We start from the raw sequence: 22361 nt of genomic DNA, 5'->3' as shown, positions 1-22361 counted from the left end.
TTATTTTTTCCCCGCAGGATTTTCCGGGCACTGTGTCGGTTGTGGAGAAAAGGGTTTCCGGTATTTCACCGAGTTTTCGAACCACATCAACCTGAAGCTGGTCACCCAGCCCAAAAAGCAGAAGCACTTGAAGTACTACCTGGTGAAGAATTCCCAGGGGGGGCTCTGTAAGGGTCCCCCCATCTGCTGGAAAGGTGAAACAGGAGCCTGTTTATTCTGAGGCTTGGGCCTGTATCGGGAAGCGAAATTTGTAAGATAACTAGATAACTTGCCGGATTTAAGGTACCCTAATTAAATGGGCTTTATCTTCATTCTATTACATTTAGCCCAGACTACTTTAAATCCAACAAGTTATCCAGCTAAGCAAGAAACCCAACTTTTTGATATACTGTAGCCCCCTGGTTTATGAGCAATAAAAACCAGTACAGGCTGCCATCCATCATTCATCTTAGCATGGACCACGCAGCATTAATCACGCCGTCACACTGTGAAACCTAGTATCTGATTGGTTTTCAGTTTGTGCCAATGCGCTAATCTGTTTATGGCAGTGTTTCCCAACCCAGCTCCCCCCCCCCCCACAACTCCACACTTTTGCTCCCTCCCAGCTCCCAGCCAATCAAGAATTGGCTGAATACCTGGTTCAGATGTGTTTTGTGAGCTGGGAGAGAATAAAAATGTGAATTGTCTGGGGATCTTTGGGGAGTGAATTGGGACACACTATCTTACAGTATTATTATTGAGCCATATTCAAGTCTCTGCCTTGTGGAGTTTGCATTTTCTCCCCGTATCATCAGGGGGCTTCCTTCGGGAACTCCTGTCTCCCCCCACAGTCCAAAAACATCCTGAGCTGAATTGCCCGTAGGTGTTCATGTGTGAGTGAATGGTGCGTCAGTGAGCCCTGTGATGGGTTGGCGCCCCATCCTAGGTTGTTCCCTGCCTTGCACCCATAGCCTCTGTGATAGGCTCTGGACCCTTCGTGACCCTCAATAGGACAAGCAGCTTGAGAAAATGGACGGATGGTATTAAGTCCGTCATCCCTCAGGTCTGCATTTCGAAACACATTAGAGCTCTTAATTGCATAACCGTACATGCAACATTTAACAGCATCTGAAAATGCTGCCCCATGGTTGTGATTGTATATATAATAAAGACTGTATTGCCTGTGCTTTTTATTCCAGATTGTAAAATGAGGCAGTCTCCATCATCGAAGCCCAGCTTGTGTGCATCCCTGACCAAGAAGGAGATGGGAACCAGCAACACTCATGGATTTTCACTGTTTTCTCAGTCAGGTGGTCTACAAAAAGCCATTCTTAATTAAAGTCACTCAGAAACTGTGGAAGATCAGTTTTAATCTGCTTTGAAGGACTTTCCATAATGAAAGGGAAAAAAAAACATATTCAAAGGTTGAACTCCCTTATATTGAATCACATTTTAAAGATCAGACGCTGATGTACTTCTGTATAGCTGTCACACGGAAGGCAGGTGAGTCATTCCTAGTAACACCCCCCTCCCCCACACACAGATTCCCCTGCAAGCCGCTCCTCTTCCAGCATCTCTGCCAGCATGTTGGGGTGTCAGGAACCAGCCAGAGGGAGCAGGAAGACCAAAGCCCAGACACTGACCTCCCCCCAGGGGGTGAAGACCTCACCAACAGATTCAAGTAACCTTTCCACCCACCAACATACACATTTAAATATTCTATTATACGTGTATAACACATTTCCTTCATAAATTTATTCAGCATGGTTATTTATTTGTTTGATCATGGTCACTCTATGGATAACATTTCTGGCATGCAGCCCCGGGGATATGGGTTGGAGTCCCACCTCGACTCTGTGTGTGTGAAGTTTGCACGTTCTTCTGGGGATTGCAGCCCTTACGCAGTGCAAAGCCATGCTGTTAGATAAATGCTGTTGCTGCCCTGTGCTGCCTGGGACAGGCTCCAGGACACCCTGTAACCTTGACTAGGATAAGCGGTTATAAGATGGATAGATAATATTCTGGCTACATGGTGTGTGTTGTTGCTAGGCAACTGTGCTTGTGACAGTAGTGTATCCATTTCGGTTTTTTATTGAAGTTGTACAGGGAGGGAATGGTTAGTCAAAGCATTCGGACACTGATATGGACTTTTGATGTATGTTATGGGATAACATCATAGACTCATTGTAGACTGTAGGCATTTACTAAAAAAAAAAACATATCTAACCTAACCAGCATAGCCACTATAAGGTACAGCAGCATTGCTTCGTCTCTTAAAATGAAGCTGAGCACTGTACTGTATATGTATCTGTATATATGGTAACAATGGAGGAACCAAAGGGTAAGCATATAAAATGATGGACACTAGTGTAAATCTGACTATATTATTGTACATATAATCAGTATCAGTGTAAACTCTACAATGTAAAAAAATGCTTAACAGAATATTTGCATTACAAATAACTTATTTACTCAGTTACTACTCAAGAACAAATCATGATCTAATGTATTTCCTCTCTGAAATACATGAACCGCCATAAGTGATTAATGATGACCGAAGATGGGATCAGTACATAACTAACACTTAGTTACTGGTTAGTAATGTACCGCAACTCAGACCAGTGGGAGTGTGGCTCAGGTAAATGTTTAACCCACTTTAGTACTCTGCAAAGGCAATGTTCTGAAAAGTCATTATCAATGCATGTGCATCAGTTAATTTATTGGCATCCCTGGGAACACAATGTAACTGAAGCATGTAAATTGTACATCTTTGAGTTGATTGGAGTGAATTGGAACCTTCAAGCTGAAATCCATGACTTCATTATTAACTGGGGGACAAAATGAGGTGACACAGAGGCCAAATTACCTTAGTCATCCATCAACATGGGAAAGATAAGAGAACATACAAACCAATGACGGAGAAGTGTGTTGACCTTCATAAATCAGGGAATGAGTATTAAAAAATAGCTACTCGCCTTAAAATGCCCATTTCTATTGTTTGGGCAATAATAAAAAAGTGGACAACAACTGGAACTGTGACAAACCTGCCTGGAAGAGGACCCAAGTTTATTTTGCCCCCACGTACAGTGAGGAGGATCCTGAGAGAAAAAAAAACCCCAATCTTGGGGTTACTACTTCTCCAAAACCACTATACTGGCAAAGGGGGCTGTACTTAGCATTAAACGCTCGGGTGCCAATAATTGTGCCACATGTGTTTTTGTTGAAAATAAGCATTTCTTGATGAAGGATTTGTTTTTCTTTGAATACATTTTTGAATACATTTATTTAAATTAAAGTTTTTTTCAGTGTGAGATGAAGCTACTTCACCAAAAGGTGGATTTTTTCTAACCCTTTTTACAAATATTCACAAGGGGTGCCAATAATTGTGGAGGGCGTTGTATATAGTGATGGTGCTGCACAGTTTCTCCTGCTCTGTAAATATTTTTTTGACCACCGGGGCTGGCGGTGTGCTTCACTAATCAGTGGTGTTTATTAAACTCCCCATGCTCATTTTGTTTGTCGTTCACTTCAGCTCCTTCACCCATTACCTCTGCCCCCCCCAAGAAACGCCACCGCAGCTGGTGCTCTGACTCCCCCCCTGGTCACCCCACTGCTGCCCCTGCTCCCGCCATTCAGCCAGCAAGCCAGGCCTCAGGTCAGAGACGGCCTGAAGAGGGCCTCCTTACCTGTCCCATAATGGCACCTATAATAACTGGCTATTAGTAATGTTTATATATATATAGAGTGATGCTTTCAGTACACAAAGTAATATTTTGTGCTTAATACAACATTTAGTTTATGAAGCTGCTATTGGTGTATAGAAAAAGTAAAACTTTTAGAGTTCCACTTTATGGTTCATATGTTTCTATTGTAACAAACTGTTTGCACTCTTTGGTAATGTAATCATTTGAGCTCTTGTTGGGGTATACCAGTTATTGTTGCATATTCAATTCATTTATTTTTATAAGGCACCTTTCACAACACAGTTGCCCCAAGGCACTTGGCAAGCATGTGTGCCAATGCAATATTACTACTTAAAAACCAAATGGTTCCATGATACAGGGGGAAATGGAAAGAAGACAATTGAGCATTTAGCATCATGAACACATGAAGATGTCATTGGGGTATCACAGAAAAAATCATTGGGTTATAACATGAAGTCATCATTGGATTATCACATAAAGATGTCATTGGGTTATCAAATGAAGACGTCATTGGGCTATCGAGACATCAGTGAGTTAACACATGAAGCCATCACATTGGAGCATGCCTAACTCAGATGTATTTTCTGTTTGTGGCTCCAAAGTTGCTTCATCTGCAAGCCTCACACTGCGGAGCCACTTTCCACGGGTCCTGAAGCCCCAGCCCGTTCCCTTGGAGGAGACGGTTATTGTCCCTGACAACTTGCTGAACAACATGGGAGTCCGACCTGTTATACTTACAGGTATAACCTGAAACGACACTTTACACTCTGAATTCAGGGCCTAAAAAATCATAATCCTATCATGATTAACTACTTGCTTATGGTTAAAACTCGCTGATATACACTTACCTATATCTAAAAAATACTCATCACAATGCTATGATGTTACTTGATCACTGAACGATTTTAGAGTCTTATTGAACAGTTTTATTGTCAGAAATATGAGGGATTTTATAATGTAGAACATCTAATACTCACATGATTATCAAATGATAAAGGCCATAGCATATTCAGTATGAGGTGCCAAGTGTCAAATGCTCATTTTCATGTACAAAATACATTCTGTGCCACAAAAAGCATTATTTAATGATGAAATCAAGTAATGCCTTGCTGCCTTCCACGAAAATCAAAAAGACTTCACTTTCTTCCTCGTAGAATCACTGGTGTCATGAACTACTGATGCAGCTACAGTTACTCGACTAACTAATTAGAACCATAACAAGAGCAATAACAAGGCAGCTGACTGGTGACTGTCCTGTCCTGGCTGTTCCCCTGAAAACTGCGGACCGGGTCCAGTAACTGTACCTCCATCAACAGTTCGCAACACCAGCGATTCTATGAGGATCTGCAGACAGTCTGTGACTCATTATGTTAATCCATTCATATTCATCATTTTATTGTTGCATATTACAAGTAGGCTACCCAGTGTGTCAGATCTGAACTATCGCGGACAGTGTTATTCAGGGGAAAACGGCATGGTAACATAGACGACCATTGGAGAGAATCAGCTGTGAGAGCTTTAATTGGCTTAGCTAAAAATATAAAAAATGTAATGGAAAAATAGTGACACTAATGGGTGCATACTAAAGTAGAACTATGGGCCCAGGAATTATTTGTATTTTTATTACATTTAAATGCAAGTTTAACGTAATTACATGTGTCTGTAAAATCAAAGCTGGTGCCCCACCTTCTGGTGATTGAAAGGTTCTAGCCCCTCCCCCCACGGGCGCACACACTCTGCATACCTCTCCTGACTCAGCCAAAGACCAAAGGCATTCACAAAATGTGCACAAAATTACTTTCTTTCATTCACGAAATACATTCCAACCACAAAATTACTTTCTTCTGTCCATGAAATGCAAAGTGCTGATATCAATTCTGTGCACAAATTGCAACATTCCTTTTGATTTCTGTGCACACAAAAAAGTGAAGTAATTTTGCTTTTGTTGACAGAAAGGAGCAAGGCATTATTTGATTTCGTCTTTAAATAATGCTTTTTGTGGCACAATGTATTTTGTACACGAAAATGAGCGCTTGACACTTGGCGCCCCATAATTCAGAAGCATTATTTGGTATGGGTTATTACATTTATGTGGTTTGTGTAGTAATTACTTGAAGATAAATATATGATGAGATAAAATTAGATACTTTATTCATCCCAGGGGATACATTTTTTATAATTAAATTCTCCTGTCATACTTGCTCCTGATAGTGAGGAAACAATTTGTTGGGGGATTTGAATGGATATGAGAGAGTAATTATTGGTAGTATAGGCGGAGCTTAGTGGTGGTGATGTCAAAAGGGGGCAGGGCTTATATGGTGTTCCTTCACGATGAAGGGCGAAGCGTGACCCACCTTAAAACTATTAAAACAATTTGCACCTAACGTTCGCGATAAGGGGGTGTTAGGGATGAAGGGAGGGTTGGTGAACTAGCTCACGAAGGAATTCCATATAACCCCTGCCCCTTATGACATCACCAGCCGCTAAGCTCCGCCTACACTACAAATAATTGCTCTCTAATATGGGTTTAACAAAATATGTCGAGATCAGTGAAACAAAACAAAACAAACAAAAAACAGCCCTTGCACTATGGGGATAAAAACAAGAATAGAATGACTTTATTGGGTAATAGAAGCAATGCGACTGTGTCAGGAATCAAGGTCTGTGCAAAGGGAATGTGCCCCACACCCGGCTATATCACTGCAATGACATACAGACCTCTGGTTTCAGGACATGGCACTTTACCTTACTTCTGCGGCAATGTAGAGGACATCGTGGTGAGCCCCCTGCTGCTTAGCATCTGTAAGGGCAGCCGACTGGGCAGGGAGATACTGGGCACCCCAAGCAGACCATCGCTCAGCGTGGAAGCCATGATCTTGTTGACACTGCAGTACCTCGTACGGCTAAGTAAGACTCCGGAAATCCTCCTCAGCTGGAGTGGCATCTTCTCTGTGTGATTTGGTTTCCATGTAAATATAAATCTTGCAGCAGGGAAACAGGTAGAGCCTGTTTTTGTCGTCAGTCAACACCACTTATGGAAATTTGATAAATGATATGGGAACACTGCAGTCAAGTATGTTTACAGCAGTACTTTTAATCTAATTGTCTTTTTAATGCATGGGGAAATTATGGAATGTATCTCATACAGTATATGGCAATGCATGTATTTCACTTTCAATTGTCCTTCATGTGACATCATGTATTTAGATAATTTAATAACACTGGCCAAGTAAAATGGACTGTCAACAGTAGGTTCACAATACATGTTCTCATCTTTGGTTTCTTCTTTGTAGGTCCTGACCAAATCCCTCTACGTGAGGAATTTGAGCAGATTACTCTGAAGGCCATGCTTAACAGACTCTCTGGGGACAATGGCCCAGATGTTATTACGTCCACCCAGCTCTCGTGGCTGGCCTGCCTGGCCGCCAGCGTCTCTCGAGACTCCGTTCAGATCCTGGTCACCCACAATTCTCTTGGGGAAGGCATATCCGAATTCCTGCACTCCGCGTGTCAGGGCTCACGTCACCAGCGACTTCCTGACTACGTGATGATCATCTGTTCCTCCAGAATCCGTGGAAATGAATTCTGTGTCTTGGTCCTGGGTCAGTTATGCCTCTCTACAGCATGTCATGGCTTTAAGCAGTTGAAGCATTTTAAAAAAGAAACACACACATTTTATAGCTGTCCACCGTATTTTGCTAACAAGTAAAACCTTAACATTCTTTTCTACCTTTTTTTATGCTGGTTTGGGAAACCAAGTCCAAATCATTAATTTAATGTATCATAATATAAATTTTAGAGTAATAATGTATGTGTAGAAGAGATACATAAATAATTGTTGATTATAAGGACGTGTTCTTTTCAGGTAAACACCAATCCAGAGCCCTGGCAGAGGGCATGTTGTCTGCAAATGAGTTTCTGAAACAGATCAGTTACGAGCTCATCACGGGAAGGATCGGTATTCTGGCCTCACATTTCCAAACAACCTCTTTAGGTAAAGCAGAATATACATTACTTTACCATGATCTTTTCTTACATAGTCAAATGTGCATCAGAGTGATCTACGATGTAAAGGGGGGTGTATGGCTCGAGTTAGGATGCCATCCCTGTGATCTGAAGGTGGTTGGTTTGAATCCTGGGACAGACAGAGTTACATTACTATGGGGTCCTTAAGCTCCAAGTGCTGAGGGGATTGTTTGACAAAAAAAAAAAACCTTGAATAAAAACATAAAAATATTCTAGGAGGAAAGCTAGGTATGGTAATTGACAGTGTATCTAGATACAACCTAGATGTGAGTGGCATTGGCTAGTGTATGCTTTCATTGCAGAAGGCCAGCTGGACAGGCAGCTTGCAACATTTCAGAGTAGATGGGGGGACCAGGTGACCCAGCCATTCCAAGGGGACATTCAGGATGGAGTTCATTCCCATCAGGCGGCCACAGTGATGCCCGCCCCCCATCCAGGTGAGAGCCATGCTTCCTCAGGGTTATTTCTGTTCTTATCTGCCATGTTTTCTACGTGTGAGGTCCGCGGCTTAATTTCATAATTTATTATACCTACTGTAATGCATTTGGCAAGAAATTAAGCAATATAAAAATGTAAGATTAGTGTCAAACTGCAGTATATGTAAAATTTAAATATTGAGCAAGCTATAGCAATTTTTAAATGAAGTAAAACCTCAGCTATTTGTACAATTTCTGAAATATGATTTATGTTTTAGGGGGGGGGGGTGCCTTGGTTAGCACTGTTGCCTCACACTGCTGGGGCTGGGTTTGAGTCTCCAGCAGCGTTCTGTGTGTGGCGTTTGCATGATCTCCCTGTGTCGTTATGAAATTTCCTCTGGATACTCTGGTTCCCCCCCCCTCATAGACCAAAAAGATGCTGAGGGTAATTGGGGTTGCCAGATTGTGTGTTGGTGTGGGTGTGCTCTACGATGGGTTTCCCTGCTCTGCGCCCATAGGCCCTGAACCCCCTGTGACCCTGAAATTGGTTGCAGAGGGTGGATGGATTTATATTTTATGTATTTATTTTGAGGACTAATAAAGCTACATGTTGGTGTATTTCCCATGATGCATTGCCAGGCCTGGAAAGTAAGGCATTCCGGATGTACCCGGTCCAACTGGATGTTGCCCGTCGCCTGCTCTCGCTGGTCTGCTCCATCGCTGATTCCGGAAGCCAGAGTCTGGACCTGGGCCGCTTCTCTCAGGTGGACTTCCTCGTTCTGCTCCCTCCATCCAAAGTGCTGGCGCACCAAACTGCACGCCGAATCAGACGATCAGGTGGGACGGTCTTCACTCGAGAGTGAGAAGAGTGTTGCAGATGAGGCCTGGAAGCTATCACAGAAACCATGCTAGTCTATCACAGGGCACACATGCAATAGGTGACGGCAGTTAGCCTAGAAGCCAACGTGTAGCTGGCTGAGTTAGAGCTCTGGGCTTATGATCGGAAAGTCCCAGCATCAGCAGAGTGATTTTATTGTTGGGCCCTTAACCTCAATTGCTCCAGGGAACGACAGACCCTTACATGTGGCTGTGGATAGAAGCATTTGCTAAATGAACACCTTGGGACTGTAGAAGAGTACCTGCAGAAAAGTGGCACAATAGAGGCAGAACATGCTCAGCAGACACAGAGCAGGGAAGAGCTTTAAACCCCCAACCCAGGATGTGTGAATCAGCAGTGCTGCACACTCAGCCACCCTCCACTTATGTTTTATGTTAATAAAAATAAGCTGTATGTCTCCCCCGTATGACTCTGTTCAGGAAAAGCGGCTGGAAAATGACCAGATGGACATCTCCAAATCAGTAAATGAAAAAGGTTTCATGACCATGATTAATATAACTTGTTATTTTTTAGGTGTCCTGCTTGATCTTGGCATAGAGGAATCCTTTTCTGACCATCAGATACTGGATAAGTACATTGTCCGTTTGGATAATGATGCACATGAAAAGATTGAGTCCTTCATGAGGAAGGTGAAAGAAAATCCCAACATACTTTTTGTTCTCATCCATGACGATGCAGATGTGGACTTGACTAAGTAAGTATTCACTTTCACCAGATATCTCATTAACAATCACGTACTGTCATTATCCAAGCTACTTAAAAATCCACTGTGAAATGGTCGGTGACATAAAAGGACACTAGGAGTTGCAGAGATTGATGTGAAACATTGCTTAGTACTACAAAGGGTTGGCTCAATGCCCTGTGTTGTTTCCTGTCTTGTGCCTGTAGCCTCTGGGATAGTGTTCAGGCTCCCCATGACTCTGAATAGGACAAGTGGTTATAGAAAATGGATGGATGGATGGATGCATGGATGGATGGATGGACGGACGTTGCTTAGTTATCTGTGATCTTGTGCATTTGCTATTATATCAGTAGAAGAATAATGACAAGCAGTCTAAAATGGCTCGTCTGACGCACTGGAGGGGTGCAAAGCCAGTAAAGATCAAAAAAGGACATTTCTAAGGAAGTGCATCCATTATATGTTACTAGATTCATAGTGATTAAGGGTTTGGGTCCTTTGCAGTTCAGCAGGCTTCAGTCTTTCAGTGCATGTATTTATTCTTCCTGAAATAACAGCAGAATAACAAGAATGCTCTCAGCAAAGCAGGGAAAAATGTGATCTAACAAAGTGCTCCACAACACAGTCCTCAGGGAGACCCAGACTGTCCATAGTTTTGCTTCCTCCCAGTTCCCAGGACACCTGTACCAGATGTTTGGTGTTCTTGATTGGTTGGGAGTTTAAGAGAACAAAAATCTAACAAATGCTCTTCTTCTTGTAATTGTTGTGTACTATCGTCGTGATTTTGAGTACGGAGTCCTTCCCTACTTCCCTACAGTCTTCATCAATCACTTTGTATCATAGATTGAAGCTTGTGTCCTGTTTTTCCACCTCCTTTCAGTGTCCATACAGGGTCGGGATGCCAAGGTGAACTGCAGGGCCTAGCTGATCAAATCATCAACTGTTCAGAGGTTCTGAGTTCAGTCAATCTGCTAGTGCTGCAGGTCAGCTGTTTCCCTGATGCACTGCAGCCCCATGTCATTCTGGACAATGAGGTCTCCTGGTCCTCTGTAGACATAGTGAGTTGTCCATTCTCTCTTATCGTATTGCATTGACAATCTTCATTTTCTTATGTTTAATAATAATAATAATAATAATAATAATAATAATAATAATAATAATGGCACTTTTATTTATCCCTGTGGGGAAATTATTTTTTTGCTTACACCAAATTGCTGTCCACGACATACACAGGCAGTTATGTAGGTGAAAGCCAGCTTAGCGGCTTGGCATTGGTACTCTTTACCAGTTATGTTAGTCACTTATTGCAGTGATACTGCTTCAATCCTTTGTGTTTGTTATTACATTGATACTCTTCATTCCTTATTGCTCCTTAGTACATTGATGCTCTTCATTTCTTTATATTTGTTATTGATTCTCTTAAGTTTGTCAATTAAAAAAGCACAACCAAGTTTGGTGCTGCGATGGGTTGGCACCTCATCCTGGGTTACCCCCCCGCCTTGTGCCCATAGCTTCCTGGATAGGCCCCAGACCCCTATGACACTGTAATGGACAAGAGGGTATAAAGAATGGATGAATGAATAGACAACTAACTATGTTGTTCCACTAGGGGTCTCCTCAAGAAGACCAAGTCTACTTTGGTCTGAACAGCTACAGGTGCTCTTTGGGATGGGGCGTGGCCTGTCCCATCCTCCGCTGTGACGAGGCCTTTGAGAAGATGGCTAGCACCCTTCTGGAGAAGTGTGTGGTCTTTCTTGTAGTAATATGCCTCGTTGTCCAGTAATTCAGAGTTGATAAGATAAAATAGTCTGGGTGTAATTATATCATGGATATCTTAAAATGGGTATGTTTCAGCGCATTATGTTATAACGCCATATTATGTAACTTGATAAAATGTAACAAATTTTCATCACATAATGCAATGTTATTACGCAATGCATTGTCACACCCCGTGTAACAACACATTATGTAATAACACTGCATTATGTAATAACTCCTATAAAATGTTAGAAATCTGTTGACTACATTATAATTTTATATTGCAAAATTACCCTATTATTATCATCATAATCATCATCATCATTATCATTATCATCATTCAGTTTGCCACATTCTGTCAAGTTATTACAAAATACATTGTTACAGGGTATCATTATATTATGGATATCTTAGAATGGATATCATCATATCATGGATCTCTCCCAATTTATTTGAACTGAATTATAAGAAAGCCTCTTAACACCGACCATGCTCTCTCCCAGTCACCCGCGTCTGCACAGCATGGTCGTCCGCAGCTACCTGCTGATCCAGCAGTACGTCGACGCCATGGTGTCGCTGGTGGCTGTCAGCTCTCTGCGGGACCGCGTGACCCCGGAGACGCTGGGCATCATGGATGACCTCATCGACACCCCGGGCCGCAGTGAGGGTGGGCACGGGCACATGGTGCTGATCCGCGTGCCCTCCCCGCAGCTGGCCGTGCGAGCGCGCGAGCGGCTGGAGGAGGCGCGAGACAAGCTGGGCCTGCAGCTTCGCTTCGAGGTGTTGCTGGGAAGCCCTGACGCTGAGCTTTGTGTCGCGCCTCATTTCCTGTCCCGTCTGAAAGTGAGTTTTAGAGAGAATCTGCACCCCCAGTGCATATTAACGTTTGTGCAGCAGACTTTTTAGTCCAAAGCGAACCAGAGAACCAGATCAGCCAGTTCCTGGAGCAACTGGAGGAGCTGATGCAGGGTCGTAGCCAGGATTTTTTTAATTCAGAGGTCAGAAGTGTTAGCCTTTCCTAGGTGTGCCCTGTAATGGATCATGGTTATTAGAGTTGCTGAAAAATGCTGAAGACTTGACCTCAGTGTCCTCTTACATGAGTTGGTAGTAGCAATAATGTTGAAAAATTCACAGTCATTGAAGTCCAAGTACGTATTTCCCTTATTAAGTTGCACAAATGACAGGTAACTCGGGATGGGTAAGAACGGGGTTTATGGGTGGTGTGGTAGTGCTGACGGGGATTTGTCGTGCTGTGACCCAGGCTTGGCGGGGCTGTGAGAATGAGGACTGGGTCCCGCACACATACGAGGACCTGCAAGGGCTACCCTGCATCCTCATCCACGCCGGGAAAGACCCCCTGGGAGAGACATTCCCAAGGTAACATGGAGCTTCTATGATCTAGGTGCTGATATCGCCACTTCGGGGGTGCTGCAGAGCACCAAGGTTACATTCAGTGATAAGTGAAATGTTAACAGGACTGATGCCTCTTAGCCTGTTTGGTGATTTTCCAACACACAGCAGAAACGCACAGAAAAAAAACTCTCATTTAAGTGCCTTTGAAAGATTGGGTATCCTCATTGTTAATCTAACCAGTTTCTTAATTAATCAGGCTTGATCTAATAGTGAATGAATAGCATAAACACTGAAACAAATAAGCAAGAGGATGATTATCCAAAGTGTTGTATAAATCCAGGGCATTGTAGTAATAACGTATGCAAGATAATCATATGATGCCACCGGAGCACTGACCCCAGCTGAAAGCTGATTGGCCCCCTTCTCTGTCACTCACCAATTCAAAATATACCATTGGCAAATGATAGGATTTACCCCTCCCATACCCCACATCTTAAAAAAAATCCTAGAATTCCCCCCGCCTTAGAAAGTTAAGTAACAATACATGTGCATTTGTGTTTTTGCAGCTCTCTAAAGTACTGCGACCTGCGGCTAATCGACTCAAGCTGCCTGACTCACTCGGCGTTAGAGCGGGAGGTGGGCCTTGCCTGCTCCTACGTGTCCCCAGGAGTCACAGTGGGGCCACTCAGGGAGGTCATGCTGGACAATGACCTACAGATGGAGCTAGAGAGGCCACCAAGTAACAGCAGCTCTGTGACAAGAAACTCCAGTGAGTGCAGAATCTGGCACCAAACACCCACTGTGTCAGAAACCTGGACCTTGTACAGCTGAACCACTGAATCAGCTAATGAGTCATGGAGCCTGAATAAAGTTCATGGGCAGAGCGCTTGCTGAGCTCCCAGATGCACCCAAACATCACACATACATCAGTCACTCTATGGCCGACTCGCTGTGAGGCTCTGGATGGCTGCAGAGCCGTTATTACACTTACATATTTGTTAGACATTTTTTCCCAAAGCGGCATACAATTTAGAGACTGGGGTCAGACAGTTCCTAGAGCAACTGGAGTTAAGGGCAGCACTTGAGGGCCCAACTGTGAAATCAGCCAGCTAACACCAGGATCGGAACCAGTGATGTTCCAATCACTGGTACTGCACCTCAAGCTGCTGAGCCACATACCAGCCGTTATTCTTCTGCAGAGTCTTTGTATATTTCCTCTGACTCACTGGTACTCTGTTTCACAAGATATTTCATTTAGACACAATCAGCACCACACTGTTTCACAGTAAACCAAGTGAATACCGTTTACATGCTCAAAGCCAGTCTCTGGAAACAATGGGGGCTGGAGGTGAAATCACTCTGCCTACCCTATGACTTGATCTGATCACTGGCACAGCGTCCTAACTCACTGAGTCACATGGTGGCCCCAGGAATAATTTTTCATCCCGTCCTTTTCATAGGCTCCACCACGGACAATGGAGTGAGCTCCTCTGGGCTCCCTGACTCCATTGTCATGGGAGGGGGCTCAGCCCAGAGGGATAAGCATGAGTGCGATTCCCGCTTGGCTGGGCACGCCCTTGCCCCCCAGTCCTCCTGCTCCCAGTGGTCCCAGCCGAGCCGCACCTCCCTCGCCTCACTGGGTCCAGTTCCCTGCACTCTCATCCTGCCCTGTGCTGCCTACAACCTCCTCGCCGGGACATCGGGGCTCCTGCCCCCTGCTGACGGGACCTGGAACAGTCCCACCCATCTTCCCTTCCGCCAGAACCTCCAGGGGACCGAGCGGTCCGTAAGCTTCCGGTTGCGTGCTAGTCCCCCTCAGAACCTTAGCGATTACAGCAGCCAATCGGGCCAGAAGGCTCAGGAACATCGCCACCCCCGGAGCCTGCTGCTAACCGGGCCCCCACAGGTATGAAGGGCTCCCCCTACTGTGTAAAACATGCAGCACATGCTTTATTGCTTTGCCTATTTTTTATGTGACCATTTTTTTCAGAGCAGAATTTAAGAATTTTAAAACATTACAATTATTCATACATTATGTACAATAATGAATGGACATGAACTTATGTCCTGTGTTATATGCCATTTCTGCGTTTTATGCAGGGATTGACATACCTGGAACGCAAGTACACATTCACCTTTAAAAGCGATACGTGCCGCAATCGACAGCGTGAATGCATATCTATTTTATGTGAATATACTAATTCGTACTTGATTTGCGGTATAAAGGTTAAATTGCTAGATAATTTCTTGTGATATCGGCTCAGATGCACATTAAATACAGTAGATATGCATTTACGCTGTTACAACAATCGATTGCTGCATGTATCGTTTTTAAAGGTGAATGCAAATTTGCGTACCAGGTATATCAATCCCTGCTTAAACGTTTTTTTCATTAAAGTGATGTTATTATTAGGGCTCATGTCATGACCCTTGGATATTTTTAGGGGGATTTAAGTCACAGAATGTGTGTTTCTTTCTTGTTATGTATATGCTTTATTCTCTGTGTACGTGTTTTAATCTGTGTTGCTATACGGCTTAAAGTGTCCAAATACTTTTTAATATTTTACTTAGAGATAGTAGAACAAATTAATTTCTTATAGTTTAGTGGAATCTTGTGCACCAACATGAAGCAGTTAGGGCAATTTCTGTATTTCTGGCAATATAAGAGTTGTGAAACAAAAACAGCATTATTTGTAAATGCCGTACTTTAAATGTGAAAGTACTCATATAGACGGTGTCTCATTACATCACAAGGGTGTCTCATTACAGCCTCCTTCCATAAGGGGGCAGTGTGACGTGTCAGGCTGGTTCTAATGATAGATTAGCTTAACAGCTGCATGCAGTGATGTAATGGTGATGTTCCAGGTGGGGAAAACAGGTGCCTACCTGCAGTTCCTCCGCATTCTGTCCCACATGCTGATTCGTCTGCTGGAGGTGGATGTCTATGATGAGCCAGAGCTAGAGTCAGGTTTGTGAAAGCAACCCTCATACATGCGTACCAACTCACCCATCATAACAATGGCTGTATGGCCAGATGAAATTAAGCTTCTCTAATGACACTCTGATAACCAGAAGGTTGTCTGATAACCACGTGTAATTGTCTTATAGAACTTCAAGACTCGGAAGTTGCACAGAACATCTATGAGAAGTGGCCAGATGTAAATGTTATCCAGAGTCTACCATTTGACTTATCTCCACGAGATCCCATGTTCCGTATGGCCAGTCCTCTGTATGGAAAAGTGTCCAAGGGCTCTCAACCAGGAAACCATGACGGTACACAGAAACGTAAGTCAGAGATGGCCTTCTGTAACCAGACATAAGTAAATGATTCCACAGTATTTGAAAGCGTACATGATAGAAAATGCATTTATTTATATATGCATGTGTCTCTGTACAGGACAGAAATTCGCTATCAGCCCAGAAGCATCTGTGAGGCGTGAGACTATATCAGTCATGCTGACCAGTTTTGCATCCCAGAATGCCTTTCACCACTGTGAACAGTGTCACCAGTACAGTGAGCGTGGAGCCATTGTTCCGGTGAGTTTCCCTGTATAAATGTTCATAGTTACTTGAATACAGTGTAATGAATTTAAATGCCTGTCATGTCCTTCAGGCAGAATGCATAAAAACAACAGATAACATTTTAAAAATTGAGGACGGTTTAACGAGGCAGAACAAATGAACTGACACTCATTATAAGAAATCTAGCGGCACGATCAGCACCCTTTTGCCTTAAATATCACTCACGGTGTGACTGGGACATTGTATGTGTTTCTGTGTGAATTAGTACCCAGATGATACCCTGCACACCTTCACATTCTGCTGCTCCATGCTGGGTGAGGAGGTCCAGCTGCACTTCATCATCCCCAAGGCAAAGGAAAAGTACTTCTTCTTCAGCCAGCAGGGCAAACACCTGCAAAGCATGAGGCTGCCTCTTATGTCAGACAAGGTGAGTTCTGCTTCTAGTACTGGGGCGGGGAGCCTGCACAGTCGGTGGCTGGAGACAGCTTCACTGTGTTCTTTGTATCCAGAGATACTGAGAATCGCAGTGTAGTGGTAGTAACAACAACAATAAAACTACTATTATTATGGAATAATACTACTAATACTTATCTAGTACAGCTTCACAGGCTATCACAGGCAATGTAAGAATAGAACAAAACAGAATAGAATAGAATAGAAACTATTACCATACAACCAGCTTGCTGTAAATTTTATTGCAATTCTGCAATTATGCTAAAATTGTTACAATTCTGGGAGGGATCTGAATATTTAGGTGTAAAGAGACAGGAATGCATATATACATAAATATGAATATACATGTTGGCATTTGCAAAGAAATGAATAAGCAGATAAATATGTGAGAGTGTGGAGTGGACAGAAATATGAATGAGCAGGGATTATAGTGCAGGAGTGTGTACTACTGCGTGTAACAAAAGACCCGTTTGAGCTGCAGTGAGGCTACATTGTCCAAAGACAGGACCTGAGTTTCAGCAACACCTTGGCTGTTCAGTGTCCTGATAACAGCCATCTGCTGCCTGGAAGCAGCTGCAGAAGGTTGTGAGGAATCTGAGACATTCTTGTTGACCTGTTTGGTTTTTTGGATGTAGCTGGAGTTGAGGGAGCAGAGCTCAGCGCCTGTAATCTTAGAGGAACTGGAAATAATGCACTCAAGTCTCAAGCTATTCTTGTTGTACTTGCCTCTATATTAGACTATAAAAGAGGAGCTTAAGATGCTTTTGATCATGGATATATATGGATCCTCATTAGAGATGTTTTTGGTCTCTGATCCTCCTTAAATGTGGTCTCCTTGTCCTTTCCTACATATGCGTTTTGTGTTAATGGGATCTTTGAAGTTCAGTGTAATCTTCAAATCAACAATGATCTTTTAGAAAGGCCATGTTGAGTATGAGGTTATTACTAATACACCAGGTGATGGCTCAATCCACTCCACATGATACTGTGAACAGAGAATAGAGGAGAACGACCTCCATTGCTGATATATTAGATATCAGATGCATGCACTGATGTTTCTTGGTTAGAGGATCCAGAAAATACGTGGAAGGGTTCACGTTCATGCCCATAAGGATGCTGAAGACTTTGAATGGACTAGGAAACATACCCATTGTACCAATAAAGAAAAGAAGAATACTGCTTTTTATGCAACAGTGATCAGGATAAGTATTTGGAATATGAATGCTGTTCTGATTTCGTCATTTGTATGATGTGAATTTAAAAGTTAATTTGTTACCACGGCTTTTCTTTCTTGGAATTAATTTAGGTAAGATAGTTGTTGTTCCTTTTTCCACATGATTTATTTCCATTACGTTTTATAGTGAGCTTTTAAGCATGATTTATTTGAGTTATTACTGCCTTATGCAAAGTCATCTCACAGAGAGACTGATGCCTTTGTTTGAACCAGGACCCCAACATGGTAAAGAGCCCGATCTTCACCCCCACCACTGGGCGTCATGAGCACGGCCTACTCAACATCTACCACGCCATGGAAGGCGCAGCCCACCTACACATCCTGGTGGTAAAGGATTGTGAGATGTCTGTCTACAGGAAGTACTGGCCCAACCATATTCTGCTGGTGTTGCCTGCTATGTTCAACAGCGCTGGAGTGGGTCAGTGCAAAGAGAAAACAAACTTCATCTTTTCTTTAACTGATGGCGAAAAAATAGCATCATCGAGGCATTTAGGTTCATATTGTCGGTAGAGCTCCTGTGAATAATCGAACTGAATTGTCTCTGTCAGAGCATAATAATGACGTGCTAAATGGTGACATTTCCTCAGAGGGAGAGATAAAGGAGAGATAAGTTCCGGAAGGATGCTCCTAACTCTACCGTAAAATGGGTTTGTGTTCCTCCTGTCACAGGGGCGGCCCGTTTTATGATCAAAGAGCTGTCGTACCATAACCTTGAGCTGGAGCGCAATCGGATGGAGGAGCAAGGAGTAAACAGGCAGGACATCTGGCCCTTCATAGTCATGATGGATGATTCCTGCGTGCTGTGGAACTCCCACCCCCCACAGGATCTTAACGGGTACTGCAGTTTGCCTGCTATACTGAGGAGTGCAGATTGGGGGTAGCCGGGGGCAGGTTGCCGGTCAGGAGGTGGGGGGGGGGGGGGGGGGGGATTGATCGGCTAGATTTATTACATTTAACCATTCCATTTTTCACAAGACAGGACAGGGCCCTTGTTTCGCCGTCTGAGGGCCCTGATTTTGCCAGCACCCTAAGCTGTAGCCAAGAATATCCCATGCATTAATCTGCCCCCAGAGGGCGCTACCACAACACACGTACAACAGCCACATTGTACTAAAAGATGGTGCAAGCCGTGAATGAAAGCTGACTTAAATGAATTACTCCATCACCTAGTGTAGACAGGGCTATTTTTATTGACCTGTGAGATCATTAAAATGGAAGAAAAAATATGGTAAGCCTTTATGTTATGGTACGTTGTGGTATAAAAAAATCACAAATACAACTGCTATTTCCATAGTGGCACACAAAAATGAGCTTCTACAAATAAGAACAAGTCTCCTTTGGCACTTTTCATAGGACGTGAAAATAGTTATTTAAGAATGGCCTCTGCTGACTTGGTGAATAACAGCCCAGACCTGATCCAGTAGGATGGGTGTTAACCAGCTGGTTATCTGGAAATAAAATAAAATACATCATTCTCGAACCCCATTTCATTCCACTTTAAAAAACAAGGCCCTGTGTCTTCAGAGAAGAATCAGTAATAATTAAATCTAATTTAATCGCAGGTTCCTGTAAAATAATTGTAATTGTTTCAGAAATCCATAACATTAGACAAAAGAATTTTGTTGACTATTATTAAATTAGATAGATTTGACCTCAAAATGTGTATAATTGAATGTGTTCCTTGATTTTTTGATGCATAACTCCAGGTCATCAGTTTTACTTTTTCTCTTCCACAATTGATAGCTTGTATTCAAACTTAATTTTGTGCTGATTGCCGTTGGGGGACGAAGTCCGTAAGAGTCATATTCTAATCCTTTTCACTCTTCACAGTAATACGACAGACGTGCCCCATAGCTTCGAGAACGTCTCACTGAAAACCGTTCTACAGCACGTGGAGGCCACGCCCAACATAGGCCTGTATGCCCTGTGTGGCATTCGCAAGTGGAGTAGTGGCATGCCCCCCCCCGCCGCGCCCTTCTCTCGCTGCCACGTCCACGACTTCGTCATGCTTAACGTGGACCTGACCCAGAACGTCCAATATGACCTGAACCGCTACAGCCACGAGGAAGTGGACTTTAACCTGCGCGCCAACGGCAGCGGGCTGCTTATCTGCCGTTTCAACCACTTCAGCTTCATGAAGAAACACATGACCACCGGGGGGCGCAAGGACGTTGTTATCAAACCTAAGCTACTGGTAAACAGCCACAGAATCAGTCAACATGCATCATAGTGATACGCATCAGAAGTACAATACTGTGCAAAAGTCTTAGACAGTCAAAAGAAATGTTTAAAGCTGTTTATCTGGGTAGTAAGTGCACATTTGCTCAGAAAACACACAAATTAACAATAGAACATATGCAAATTTAGAGCAACACAATAAAAAATAGTACAAATTTCTTCTGTTATCCAGTTGGATGGCGAGATGAACATCGCTTCAGTTCCCAAACCTCTCCTCATGGGCACCCCAGCCATTCCATGTATTTGTTAAATTTCACCACCAGCTTGCTTAATTGATTTATTTAAGTAGTTAAAAAAGAGTCAGTGAGATATTGATTAGCTCTGCTACTGGTCGAGTCAAAAAATCCATAGGTGTATTGTATGGTTGCTGGAAATCATGGGGTGATTCTAGCAGAGGTTTTCAAATGGCTAAGCTGACACACTTTGACAGTAATAATAGCATAGTTTTACACCAACATAAAGATCATTTAAACATCATTTTCTTTGGCTGCCTAAGACTTCCGCACAGTACTGTATATACCATTCTATTACTGTATATAGCATTGTAATACTGTATATACCATTGTAGGCTTAGTAATACTTCTTGTTCTTGTTATGTACATACAGGGCTGGGTTTGTTGTTTCCTGGCCCCACTCAGAACGTCACTCTGGGGCTCCTGTCCCACCTCAGATGTTTCAAAAACTTAATAAATAGCTAGCGAGTAGAGTCAGAAGATCATAGCTAGCTATCTAGTTAGCAAAACATGCTGTTTTATTATCTGCTAAATAAGGACCGTGTTTATGTAACATGTTGTCCAGTGATCCTGCTGCTGTGTGTATTTTATGTGTATATAGACTAGTACTGGAATCTCCCACATGCTCCAGCGTGTGTCACCAGTAGCTTGTGTTCCCTGACAGGTACCAGAAGGCCCCAATCCCATCAGCCCCTCGCAGTATGTGTGTGCCCCAGACAGCGAGCACATGCTGCTGGCCGCTCCAGCCCAGGTCCTACTGGAGACCTTCTTGCAGCACAACGGCAGCAAACTGTTCCCCAAAGCCGTGAGCAATGGCACCAACCCTCTGCTGTCTGTCGACAGCTACCTTAACATTGGCCCAGAGGTAATGTGCTTAGCATCCCAGAAGATGAGAAATGTCCTCCTTCTAGAGTATTCTGTTACCTTTAATGAGGGGGGTGTGTGGTTTAGGACACTGTGTTTGTGATCAGAATGTCACAGGTTCACATCCCAGGATCGGCAGATTGATTTCACTGTTGGGCCCTTAACCCCAATTGCTCTAGGCACTGGCAGACCGTGGTTTTTCAATAGTACGTCATTTTGGGTTAAAATCTCTGCTAAATTTCTATTTTCATTTGTGTATTTAACTGAATTACATTTGGAAATCCTAATAAGTGTCATGTTTTTCAGTATCACTCGCTTGGGTGTTGCCACTTTTCCAAATGGGATGTTCATCAGTGTCAAAGAGTGTCAAAGAGTGTCTTATCTTCTTACTTGTTTGTTCATTATTCCTCAGATTGCAGTATGCTACCTCAGCTCCAGGCCGCACTCAGTCAATCTGGACCACAAGGCCGTTGTGTTCAGTGGGCTCCTCCTGTACCTCTGTGACTCGTTTGTGGTGCCCAGTTTTCTCAAGAAGTTCAAATTCCTCAAAGGTAACAAATTTTCCCAAATTAGTTGTTGATCTATCATATCAGTATAAACCACGACCTGCTCATATGTTAACAGTCCAGGTAGTGAACAGTGTTCAAATATGAACAGACATTTGCTTCACTTGAGGCGCCTTCACACAGAGGTTCTGGAACCTGGTACCTGTCTGGACTGGGGACTTCTGTTGCTCTTGGCCACTTTCCTGTGTCGGTTTCACACTGCACAACAGGAACTGGGACCATAACACTTAATAAGCATGGGAGACAGAGTGAACACAACAAAAGTTCCTGGTTGTACAATAAAGTTCCGGCTCCTGAAAAAAGTTCCTGCAATCTGAAAGTGCCCTTATTCAGCCTTAGGCTCCAAAGAAATTTGAGCTTCAGTTCAGCCTGCTGAGGTTAGTTTGAAGCACTTTTAGCAAGTCATATGATTGTTGTTTACATGTGAGTGGTCACATG

General features: G+C 43.2%; 1 protein-coding gene across 1 annotated transcript in view; it reads left to right on the top strand.

Moving 5' to 3' along the window:
* The window catches only part of LOC111841564 (GREB1-like protein), a 41040-nt gene that overhangs the window by 16797 nt on the left and 1882 nt on the right, over positions 1-22361 (top strand). Inside the window, exons 6-31 of the mRNA XM_072711731.1 lie at positions 18-194; positions 1179-1289; positions 1523-1660; positions 3512-3634; positions 4286-4423; positions 6414-6590; positions 6977-7285; positions 7549-7677; positions 8012-8146; positions 8765-8962; positions 9537-9717; positions 10583-10760; positions 11312-11442; positions 11964-12303; positions 12722-12837; positions 13380-13582; positions 14274-14719; positions 15679-15781; positions 15922-16098; positions 16211-16350; positions 16601-16762; positions 18236-18440; positions 18692-18857; positions 19853-20216; positions 21158-21358; positions 21770-21908. Of these exons, the coding sequence (XP_072567832.1) occupies positions 18-194; positions 1179-1289; positions 1523-1660; positions 3512-3634; positions 4286-4423; positions 6414-6590; positions 6977-7285; positions 7549-7677; positions 8012-8146; positions 8765-8962; positions 9537-9717; positions 10583-10760; positions 11312-11442; positions 11964-12303; positions 12722-12837; positions 13380-13582; positions 14274-14719; positions 15679-15781; positions 15922-16098; positions 16211-16350; positions 16601-16762; positions 18236-18440; positions 18692-18857; positions 19853-20216; positions 21158-21358; positions 21770-21908 (4887 nt within the window). The remainder of the gene's footprint in view (positions 1-17; positions 195-1178; positions 1290-1522; positions 1661-3511; positions 3635-4285; positions 4424-6413; positions 6591-6976; positions 7286-7548; positions 7678-8011; positions 8147-8764; positions 8963-9536; positions 9718-10582; positions 10761-11311; positions 11443-11963; positions 12304-12721; positions 12838-13379; positions 13583-14273; positions 14720-15678; positions 15782-15921; positions 16099-16210; positions 16351-16600; positions 16763-18235; positions 18441-18691; positions 18858-19852; positions 20217-21157; positions 21359-21769; positions 21909-22361) is intronic.

This window comes from Paramormyrops kingsleyae, chromosome 1 (assembly GCF_048594095.1).
Source record: "Paramormyrops kingsleyae isolate MSU_618 chromosome 1, PKINGS_0.4, whole genome shotgun sequence".
Lineage (NCBI taxonomy): Eukaryota > Metazoa > Chordata > Actinopteri > Osteoglossiformes > Mormyridae > Paramormyrops > Paramormyrops kingsleyae.
This window is presented reverse-complemented; position numbering and strand designations above follow the sequence as displayed.